At 36.7% G+C, this 12,102-nt stretch overlaps 1 protein-coding gene across 1 annotated transcript in view; it reads left to right on the forward strand.

The window, feature by feature from the left end:
- Positions 1-406: 406 nt before the first annotated feature.
- LOC131541432 (RNA-binding protein Musashi homolog 1) overlaps positions 407-12,102 on the forward strand; it is a 32,079-nt gene continuing 20,383 nt past the window's right edge. Inside the window, exons 1-5 of the mRNA XM_058777160.1 lie at positions 407-626; positions 1,164-1,204; positions 1,828-1,909; positions 2,002-2,086; positions 11,804-11,845. Of these exons, the coding sequence (XP_058633143.1) occupies positions 562-626; positions 1,164-1,204; positions 1,828-1,909; positions 2,002-2,086; positions 11,804-11,845 (315 nt within the window). The 5' untranslated portion in view covers positions 407-561. The remainder of the gene's footprint in view (positions 627-1,163; positions 1,205-1,827; positions 1,910-2,001; positions 2,087-11,803; positions 11,846-12,102) is intronic.

The raw sequence follows: 12,102 nt of genomic DNA on the forward strand, positions 1-12,102 counted from the left end.
TATTGGCTATTCTTTCTTTATATTGCAGTCTATAATCTTAGCGTTTACCCTTTATTTACTTTTTATTAAAAAGTCATGTTTTTTTCTTCTGACTGTCTATTTATCCATCTTTCTGTTGGTTATCTCCTTTTTGTTCTATCTATCTATCTATCTATCTATCTATCTATCTATCTATCTATCTATCTATCTATCTGTCTGTCTATCTATCTGTCTGTCTTATATATCTGTCTATCTGTCTGTCTGCCTGTCTGTCTTTCTGTCTGTCTGTCTGTCTGTGTGGCTGGCTTTCTCTTTCTTCAGACTGACCACGTTTCTGCTCCGCTACTGTACGACAGCAGATGAAAGCGGGCGGGGCCAGGGAGAAAGAGGGGGCGGAGCAAACAATGAGAGTCCGGGAAAAGTCAAACGGGAGGCGGTGCCTCAGTGTGTGCGCAAACCACGCCTGGCCCGTCCTCCTCCAGACGAGCCCTCCCTCCCCCACCCCCTCGGGCCACCCGCTCTTGAGTTGGAGACTCCTGGCTCCCGTTCGGCTCACAGTCCGGGCAACAGAGGGACACAGGAATGGACACAGAAGGGAGTCAGAGCAGCCTGTCGTCCTCCACGCAGGACTCTCCACACGACCCCTGGTAAAGCTTCCTCTCTGCGCGCTCCGCTCGACTTTTCCTCGCGAACGGGAGATCTATATATACATCTATTCATTTAAACCTGAGAGTTTTGGGACTAGGAGGACCACCGGAGACAAAAGACACAAGCGCGGGTTCCTTTACAAAAGGGCGAAAATGGAAACAATGTAACAGCCAGGAGCCTCACTGTTACATTGTTTCCATGTTCCCCCTTTCCAGGACGCGCGCTGTTACATTGTTTCCATCTGTTACATTTGGAAGTGTTACATTTTTCCAACACATTATGTTATTACATTCCATTTCGCTTTTTCAAACGGGGATGATCGAAGTTGTTACTTTTAAACGGAGAGGAAAGAATCAATTCTGCGTTTTCATTGGAAATAACGGCACCCATCCATCCATCATGGCCGAATTGCACTTTTCCACTTGATTTATTACGATTTTGGGGTGTTGATTACTGTATTTACACATGCACCAGTAATCAATAGCGTTTCAGAAGACTTTCAGATGTCTGATTTGACTCTCTTTTTCACCTTTCAGCAAAATGTTCATCGGCGGGTTGAGCTGGCAGACGACACAAGGTGAGACACGCGTGATCTTCTGTCCTGTGTGCTACTTCCACAAAAAGTCTCATGCATGGGTTGTTGTAAGCTCGTAGGAGCATTTCTTCTTTCTATGTTTGTTTGGTTAGAAACAGAAAGCAAATAGTTCATGCACCATGAAATCAAAGCACGCATTCAAAGCACGAGCCTTATGCTTTATAGCTACATCGTTTACATAGGTGATTATTTATAGAGCAATGGCATGTTTTATCTTAAAACTTCTCTTGCAGTACTTCCTCGAAAGCTCCAGACGATATATATAGTGAGCTGGTGGTGATTTGAGGTGAAAGCAAGGGCGCTAGTGAGGAAGCACTGATGTGGTTGAATAAATGCAACATGCAGTGTGGAAAATCTCTGGTTGCATGCACAGTATGCATGCCTGTGTTGTTATTCAAATACTCAGCTTAGCTTAGAACATTATAATAAGAATGCTTACCAGAGCTTTATAATGAGCACTATTGTTGAGATGCAAAGTGGTCACAGATGGGCAGTCTCAATGCTGATCTAGTAGCAGCAAGCTTTTTGTTTAAGGTACATCAAACGTGATTTGCGTCACTAAACTGCTGTTATGAAATAAATGCATTGTGTTTTTCTTTCTCCAGAGGGGCTGAAGGAATACTTTTGTAAATTTGGCGAGGTGAAGGAGTGTATGGTGATGCGGGATCCGGTTACGAAGCGGTCGAGGTGAGGGGGAGGCGCGCGCACATCCACTGCTGACTTGTTTGTTTGTGTATTTGTAACTTAATTCTTACGCGTAATGTTATGCTTTTGCGCAGGGGGTTTGGATTTGTCACCTACGTAGACCAGACCGGTGTGGATAAAGTTTTGGCCCAAAACAGACACGAGCTGGATTCTAAAACAGTGAGTTCTTTTTAAATTATGATTAAAAAAAAAATCTGTACAGCAGTGATTTTTTTGTTTAACATAAATGCGCATATAATTGCACACTGTTTAGTAAGAAGTAGTTCTGCATGCTCTATGAGGGTCAGTATTTCATCACACCTGCATCAGCCTTGTTTTTGAAGCAGCTGCTTCATATTCTTTAGTTTGTTCATTAAGCACTTCAATCGGTGGTATTCGTTTCCTAAGATTATTTTAACTCCACATGCACAAGGCGCGAGGTCCGTTCCAGAGGGTCTGTCTGGCGCAGAGCGCGCCACATGAAAGCGTTCTTTCGCGCTTTTCATCGTCATAGCAACCAGGGGAGCGAAAAGGGGCAGAATCAAACTTTTCAAAATCTTCTAGGATTCGATCAACACTCCTAAAGCCTTGTGTGGATGCGTGTATATTATATACCTTAAGAAACTCAGAAGTTAGTTTTATTGTTATTATTATCACAAAGATAGCATGCTGTTATTATAAAAATATATAATGACTATACTAACACAATGGTATTCTTTGAAGTACCATGCAGTACCACCAATTCACTATTTTGGTATCAATCAAAATATCTCAATATTACCCTTATTAAACCAAAGACTTGGGATCTGTTTTTGTCCATCCACGCTTGTGATGAATGATAATTTACTGAGACCTGTAGTTAAGTGTGTTTCTAGTATTATCATTAATATTATACATATGCACTAAGAAGGTTTAGGTATTCATCACAATCTAATTTCATTTGCATCATGTTTCTCAACTGGGTTTGCCTCAGAAGCCAGATTTAACAATCTTAAATCAAACATTGAAATGTATTAAATGAGCTGCATAGATCGAGCAATATGCAAAATTATTAACATGACATTGGCTGAAAAGGAAAATTGACAATTTTGTGCATGCATAACCAACAGCAGAAGTGCACATTAAACAAACACTGTTAAATGTTATTTTGGTATTAGCCATAATTTGTTGAAATGTAAAGATTGATTGCATGCACAGCCTTTGACGTCAACAACAAAACATCACAAAATAGCCTTTTCTCCTCCATTTTAACAGTGAATTTTGCTGTTATGACTATGCATGGGCGTATGCTTAAATTTTGTTATATTAGTTTTGCCTAATGTCTGTGACCCAATCAGAACAGACATGTAACTCACCAGTCGAGAACCACCAATGTAAATGGCATGGAATAGTTTGAATATATGCTAATATATGTTTCATAATACTTTAGTATTAATATGACACAATTACCAAACCATGGGGATTTTAATGGAAATGAAAGCGGCCTGTAAATCTATGAAACCTAATACATGTTGAGCTCCGGAACTTTTAGTCCAGTTTTGACCGCATTGCACAGAGTAGCGTGCTTGCTAGTAGCTGTATTTGAATAAGCGCCCAGGTTGTGTTTGAATATGTGAGTCCTGGGACGTCACTGATGGTCCTTTGTCAGATCTGTGTGGGTGTGTCAGCAGACAAAACCAGAGCTTTACTACAGAGATGCCACAGACCCCTTAAAAGATGTGTGTGTGTGTATTTGTTTGTTGTAAAATTTGGGCTGTGTTGTGGCCTGTTCCCAGTCCTTTCACATTAAAGAATGAGGCTAGCTGAATCATGTTTAGACGCATGTTTTTGCAAGAGTATTTACAACTATTGATGGTGACTTAAACACTACTGCTGCGTGGAGAGACTCAGCCTGGCAACACTTCAGTCTCTTGGGTTCAGTCGCCGTGTGGGACTATCATCACCATAACAACTTTGTTGGTTATATCCAAGAGTGTCACACACTCTCAAACACTCCCATTAACTGCTGTGACCCTCCATAAGACTCGATGGTGTAGATGTGTAGAATAATGCATATGTACAGTCTCTTTATTTTCTGTTTTGAAAAATCGATGGCGTCATTGTTGCGTTATTTGTAGTTTGAAATGATTATATAATTCAAAAATAAGTCTAAAGTATTTTTCACTTTAATTCATAAGGAAGAAGACTGTATAAAGACAAGAGTCAAGAGAAATTTTTTTCTAGAATATAATACTTTGTGGCTTCAAGTCAACGTTTGCAATCTGGTTTATTTTCGTAATGTGATGGATTAATTAGTGAATCTTATAGGGCCAGGATTTATCCTTTAGTAAACTGATCTTATTGAAAAAGTCGTTAGAAATGATAACTAGAAAAAGTTTGTTTTTAGAGATATTAATGATTTTTTAAGGAGGATATGTATCTATTTAGTAAGTAAATATAATATGTGGTGAATTGTGCTGGTGTTCGTATGTTAGACAACAACTAGGGAACTTTTTATGCAAACTTACACTACTGTTCAAAAGTTTGGGGTCGGTGTGATATTTTTTTTTTATATGAATTAAAATGTTTATTTGGGAAAGATGCATTAAATTATCAAAAGTGACAGTAAAGACATTTGTCCAAAAGGTTTATGTTTCAAATAAATGCTGCTGTTCTGAACCTTCGGTTTTGAAGCATAAAATGAAGCAGCACAACAGTTTTCAACATTGATAATAATAAGGAATGTTTTCTGAGCAGCAAATCAGCATATTAGAATGATTTCTGAAGAATCATGTGACACTGAAGACCGGAGTGATGATGCTGAAAATTCAGCACTGCATCACAGGAATAAATTACATTTTAAAATGAAAACAGTTATTTGAAATTGTAATAATATTTCACAATTTTACTGTATTACAAAAACATGTTGATTCTGGTAGCTGTGATGTAAATCTCCATTAAAGGTAGCCTATACAGCAAAACTCTGTTTTCTGTGCTGCGATGCAAAGGCTAATCAGTGTGGTAATTGTGTATTGATGGGTTTGAATGGCCTTTTCGTATGGTATTTGAGGCTCTGTTGTGTTAATGTTTTGGTGGGGTCGCTGAGGGGGTTGCTGTGGGTTATTAGGTCACTCCAGTGGGGTCTGAAAGGCTGCGTGGGGAGGGATTCACAATAACAGGAAGCAATTTTGATAGATAAGACTATTGTGCAAACAGCTCCTCGTCCACTTCAGCTGCGTTTTGAGATTCCAGCAGAACTGCAGAGGAATCGTCAACAGTCTGTAACGCAGATGGCAGTATGTGATGTTTTATTTGATATTTGATGTGGTACTGTAAAGTTTTGCATGTAACGGTAAAGCGTTTCCATGCCGTCCTTCTTTATTCCACATTTTCAGTCTTTTCTGGGTGTTTTCCTATTTCTTGCATTTGCCATCCATGCAAGGAGCTGAAAAGAAGATATTGTGAAAGGGTCTGTGTTGAAAACAGAAAGAATGTGCCATGCTGAGAGTGTTTTTTTCATGCTATCGGCCCTCAGAAGAACGAGTGAAAGAGGATAGGTTGGTAGAGGGGTGTCTGAGCTCTGGAAACGAGAGGTCATATTGTCAAATCTCATAAAAATAAGGCTAAATTACAAACAGACATGACAGAAGGTGCATTTCTCCAACAATCGGATATAACGCCGTTGCCGTGTGCAAAATATGTGGGAGTTTCGTTTGTGTGTTTTAAAACAATGTGTGCGTGTACGATATTTTGAAATGTGTTTTGTTCAGGGCTGAATCTTAACCCTGTAAGGACTCTGACATATGAATAATAGTCAGATAAAATGGAATTGAAATGGAACAGTTTTTTGAACTCTTAGACAAACTCTTTAAAAAAAAAAAAAAGGTTTGTATATGTGGTTTTTGTTGAGTATTTGATTTTTATGCCTCATATAGCATGATATAGTGAGAATATGAGGGACGAAACACCTACATTTATTCTAAGGCCCAAACTGAGCAAAAATATGCAATTTGGTGCAGTTCTTTAAAAGGCCTTTTAATGGCTAAAAAAGTATAAACTTTAAATCAGACGACAGAATGCATATAGTAGATTGTGTACAACAGGTTTTTCAGCAGAACTTTAATTATGTTGATAATCTAAATGCCCAAGACATTGGCATATCAAATATGAAACAGTAGGCTTTAAAGAGTTAAGAAACTGTCTTGTGTAAAATGGATGTTTGACTATATTTTGACATTTTGTTATCTGCTTGCATGTGTAAAACTTGCCACATTGTTGCTAGGGTGTTATTGGTGTTTGCCAAGGTGTTGTTAAATGGTTACTAAGGCATTCTAAGTGGTTTTTAGCAAGTTGCAATGTGGTTTCCAAGTTATTCCGGATGGTTGCTGTAGGTGGTTGTTTACTGAGTCTATAGGATAAACAGTGTAGGACAGCTTAGGGTATATTTAGTAATGCATTAGCAAAGACTGCTAGTAATAGAATGATTTTCTTCCATTTGTTCAATGCTATATAAAAAGACAAACTGCAAATATCAAACCAGAGCAAGTGCAAATGTGAATTATGTAGCTGATCCACATCTGTCAAATAAAGTTAGTTTGGCTCAATATTTGAACAAGTGCTTCAATTAAACATGTGCGTGTAGCAAAAGCGATTATAAACTGCCGCTTAATAAACACACCAGTTTTGCTTATTCAAATTTGCAATGAACGCATAAGCAATTTGTCTGTTCATTCATTCCTGAAATTGCTTTTTCAGTTTTATTGCACACTCAGCTCTGATATGCTCGTTTAGCCATGTAGTTACAAGTTGAATCGATCATACAGTGATCACATCTGCTAGACTCAATGATTATTTATTGTTGACGGTGGAAATGAGCTGCTGTTCTTCTAGAAATAAATACACACAAAAATGAAAGCATTGTAAAGAACGTATGGCTCTTTATAGCTTGTGGCTTCATGTGTTATGTATTTAACTCTGCTTTTAACATGCAGTGCCTGTGCATAATATGCATTTTTCTGCAAAATTGTAGTTTTTTAAAAGTTTTTCAGTTTGCAATTCAACACCAGAGACAGTCCTGCGTTGTGCATTGTGGAGAACTGGCACAAGGACACTTGTAATGGTTTGGATGAGAGTCCAGTCGGAGGCCTTGAGTGCGTCATTGACGTGTACGAGTGTGTATGACGGTTTAGCGGTAGATTCTGGAGATTAGCTCTCAAATGCTGACGGCATGACGAGGTGCGGGCTGCGGGACAGAGGGAGAGAGAGAGAATTCCCTGTCTGTAATTAGTATGGATCGCCAAAGCAACTAATCGGATTGAGGGAAACAAACTGGATTGCATTTCCGATGTAGCTACATGGCTGAAGCCAAAGCCTCTCCTGAGATTTTGCATCGTGTCAGCACACACACACACACACACTCTCACCTTTGTTCCATCTTGGTCACGGTGTGGGGTTGTTGAGCCTCATTAACGAGCATCGTTAGCTAATTGCTTTGCCATTGTTCACTCATGCACAGTGACCTTGATGGCCCAGTCCCATATACAACAGCAGTTCTGCCTCCACCAGAACAATCAAACACCTTTAGTTTTAATGTAGTGGTGCAGTGATATATAAATATTTGCCTATACCAATAATGTCTGTTTTGTATAAATTGGTTTATACATGTGCCAGCTTCTTGATTTCTACTTAAACATCTCAGGACTTTTTGCTCACTACTAATATTCCTTGTAAAGCAGCTTAGGAACAAAATGTGTTGTTAATGTTGCTGTACATAAAAAAAAAAGAAAATTATAAGTTCTACCATTAACACAAAGGTAAACCACTTCCACAGAAATGTGGGATCAAAACATCAAAACTCTTGAAACCTTTTATTATTTTAACCTTATGAAAAGTTATAAAAGTTATATATAGAGAGAGTTAATGAAAAGCACTTTCAAAAAATATAACAATATAAAATGTAATATATTAAAATGATAATTAATATGAATAAAATAGAATATTATTATTAAAATATATTGTATATAATATATTGCATATCATTTTATATAGATTTGTATTTATATATAAATGTTTGAAGGCTATGTAGCTAATAATATCAGGGCCTTGAAAAATCTAGTCTTATCTATAATATATTATTTTTTAAAATAAAACATATTTATTTTATACATTTATGTATAAATATGTAAATGTATTAGTTTATATTTATATATTTATACTGATTATATAATATAGAATTTCATTTATATGTTGAAATTAATCATTTTTGAAAACCTTGATATTATTTGCTTTCAGTTTTAGCCTAGTCATACAGATTCAAATCTACTATTTGTGACAGTATAAAGTCTAACAGCTTTCCTCATAATTATTATTATTATTTTTTTTACTGTTATGTTCTTTAATGGTATTTAGGGTGTTTTTAAGTCTAGGAAATGGCTTTGTAAAAGTAAAAGCACATCATTCATGAAGCGCAAACACTGCAGGATGCTGAACTCCTGAACTCCTTTAATATTTATCAATATTTGTTCAAATCAACTAACTATAATCACTAATTATTTGAGTGGTAATAGTGATGCTTAACTTAATGTAAATGAAATTGAAAGCGTACATGAGCTCTTGTGTGTGTAAATGATGTGGAAGCAGATGTAAAGAGTGAATATGAAGTATACTTGGTTTAGTTTATTGATGACTATGTGGAGTAAAGGCAGTGTGTGTGTGTGTGTGTGTGCACGCTCAGGAGGGGGTGGACCTCTCTCCGTCCCATCTGTTTGGGGTTCATCTTTGTCCTCATAATTAATGAAAGCGGAGGGGGCTTCCTGACACACACACACACACACACACACACACACACACAAATCAACACCCTCAGCTTTTCACTAGCAGGTTTTGTTTTAGCTGAATTGCTCTCTCTCTTTCTCTCTCTCTCTCTTTCTTCTCCTTTGTTGTTTTCATTCACTTTTTTTGTCTTTGCTGTTTGGTGCTGATTAATTTGCCCTCACCCCTTCCTGCCTCTCGCTCTCTCTCTCTCTCTCTCTTTCTCTCTCTCTGTTTTCTCCATATCTCCTCCCTCTCGGCTCCGAGCAGAGATTGGATGTTGGGATAGGCTTTGCCTGCCCTCAGGCCTGAAAAGAGGATTGTCTCGCTGAATGTTTGGAAACAGATCTGTTCCAGTAACCTGTAAAAGAGTAGCCTTCAACAACACACACACGCACTTGTGTTTCTATCAGTTTGTTCTTTCGGTCTGATAGCAAAAACTGTAGCAGTGTCATATCTGACCTCATTTTGGATTCCGGAAAGTTTTGGTTATTCTTGGATGTTGTGATGTTTTGAAGGAAGCAGAATGTTCAAATATATTTTTAAACCTCTAACCATAGGAATGAAATATTTTACACTTACATTTCACCATTTTAAACGATTCCTCAAATTATACAGCCTTTTAAGAAGAGGTGTGTTATTGCTATCTAAACTATCAGATGTTGCACTGTAGTTATCTGGCATGCTAACACACACTACCATTCAAAAGTTTGGGCTTAGTACAGTTTTTTAAAGAGAAACTAATACTTTTTTAAGCAAGGATGCGTTAACTTGTGTCATGCTTTCCACAAAAAAATAGATGCAGCATAAACTGTTGTCAGCATTTATAATCAGAAATGTTTCTTGAGCAGCAAATCAGCATATTAGAATGATTTCTGAAGGATCATGTGACACTGAAGACTGGAGTAATGATGCTGAAAATTCATTTTTACATCAAAGGAATAAATTACATTTGAAAACATATTCAAATAAAAAACAGTTACTTCAAATAGTAATAATATTTAACAATATTACTGTATTTATTTTATTTAGTTTTTGATCAGATAAATCCTACTAACCCCAAACTTTTCAACAGTAGTGTAAAGAAAATGTAACTACTAGATAAATTGACAGTAATGTTAACCTACAACATATCATCCACATTATAAATCACTGAAAAAGACTCCTGAAGATAACCAAATGCTGTACAGAATCCTGTGAAATGAGGTTAAATGACGGTGCTGCACGAGTGACACTGTGTTTCGTTGTGATTTTATATCATATTTTTCTGTCTGTTTGGTATTTTTGGTGCACAGGTTGGGACGAGGTTTGGGATCAAAAGGTGACTATGAGTGTAGAGCTGAGATCATAGTACTAAACAGTAGACACTGGCAAGATCACCATCATAGAGTCTTGCTGGAGCGCACTAATAGTTTGCTACTGTATGCTAGCAGTACATATGAATCTAGCTGGTGTAGAAGGTCATTTAGATCAATGGCAGCGCATAACAGCATGGCATGGGGTGGCTAGAGATGGTTATAGAATTAGGATGGCGATAGTCTGGTCTAGTGGGGTTAAATCAAAATCAGCTGATTTCTGTTGATTGTTTCATAATGCTGAATTTTATAAGGAAATTTAAGTATGGTTCACTAGTTAAGATTAAAAGTTCTGTAACTTTGATTTTTCTTTTTTAAAGTGTTTCTTTAATTTAAGTTATATCTTTAGAAATCTATTATGATTGCAAGGTTTTTAGTTTTTAAGTATACTGTAAATCTTATGGTTTAACTTAACAGTCTGCAATAATTGCAAAATGAATCCTGATCCCCCACCACTTTCAGCAGTTTGTTTCCTTGTCAGGTTTGCTGAATGATTTCATTGTGCTCAGAAAACATAGCTTTGAGTATCAGACATGAAGTTTTACCATTGTTCAAAAACATGGCAGATAAATTAGAAGCATCTGTACGCACAAACAATTAGAATTTCATTGTTTTGAAAATGCATTGATTGTTTTTTAATAAACAGTGTTTCTGCAGGTCTTCACAATTCACCATTTCACAAAACAAGGCCTTAAAAGGTTTTCAATTCTTAAATTTATAAAGTTGTGGCAGTAAATGTTGCATGCAAAAAGCAAATATCTTCCTCTGTGTTTTTGTTTTGTTTTTAAATACGTTTAGCCTATACTTGAGAGGCAAACTGAACTTATGAAGTTCGTATACATTTTTGTGAAATGAATTCAAAAGTAATGGTGACTGTGTGAAGTGTTGCTAATATAACTCATTGTGTGCTCCCTAGATATTTACATTTAGAGAACATTGACATATTGTGCTCCCTGCAATGTGCTCCTTAAATGTTCTTTACTTGGTCTTAAGAAGTCTTACATTTACCTTCATAAAACCTGCAGAAACCCTGTTTAAAAACTAAACTAATAAATATTATTTTAATACATTTATTTGAAAAAGATATTTTTTTAAAAATGCACAAATTAAAGCTTTAAGCATACATCATAAAGTTTTCTCTCAGATTTTCTTGTATTTCTCACATGACTTGCAGTGGTCAGATGATTACACGCTGGCCTGAAACGTGGTGGGAATTTTATATAATTCCTCTTGAAATATTTTAGAGGATTTGTCTCTTGTACCTTTCATTTTCTGCCAGGTTCTGCAAGACTTTACTTTTTTGTGTACAACACTTTGTTGAAATATCAGCTGCATTAAATGATGTTTTATGGCATTAATCAATAAGTCGATTGGAAATAAAGCAAATATAGTAACTTACATTTTCATGGTGTGGGTTGCTTAAAGAAAACATTGACTGAGATTAAACCAATCTTTCTAGATCAGTAATTTTCTACAGATTAATGTCCTGAATAACTGCTTATTTTGTTTCCTATAATGATTACATGATACTTGTTAGAAGTGTTAACATCAGAAAACTCTCTGGGAAACACTGACTGGCCTGTTTGTGAAATAGCTGTGAGTGGATTTTGAGAATATTTCTGAAATGCTATCTTTGTCTCTCAGATTCCGTAAATACATGATGTTTCTGCTCGGTCGTGCCTCTTATTCCCTCTCAGGATTCAAAGAAGCTTTATTCACATGCTAAACAAATCTCTCTCTCATTCTCTCTCAGATTGACCCTAAGGTGGCCTTCCCACGTAGAGCTCAGCCGAAGGTGAGTGCTAAGTCTCTGTTCAGGTTAACATCACACACGTCACTTCTCATTGAGGACAACCAGGTTCTGTTCTGAAACCTCGTGAGCGTTTTAAAGCATCATAGGTGTTTTCTCGATGTGACAGCTCTGACAAACTGTAGGCAGCAGAATTCCGAAGATCCTTCAGTACTTCTAAAATGTCCAATTTGACCATTATTGCATACAGTACTATTTAAAAGTTTGTTTCAAAAAGGTTTCTTGAATGAATGGAATGTTCA

Source organism: Onychostoma macrolepis, chromosome 05, assembly GCF_012432095.1.
Source record: "Onychostoma macrolepis isolate SWU-2019 chromosome 05, ASM1243209v1, whole genome shotgun sequence".
NCBI lineage: Eukaryota > Metazoa > Chordata > Actinopteri > Cypriniformes > Cyprinidae > Onychostoma > Onychostoma macrolepis.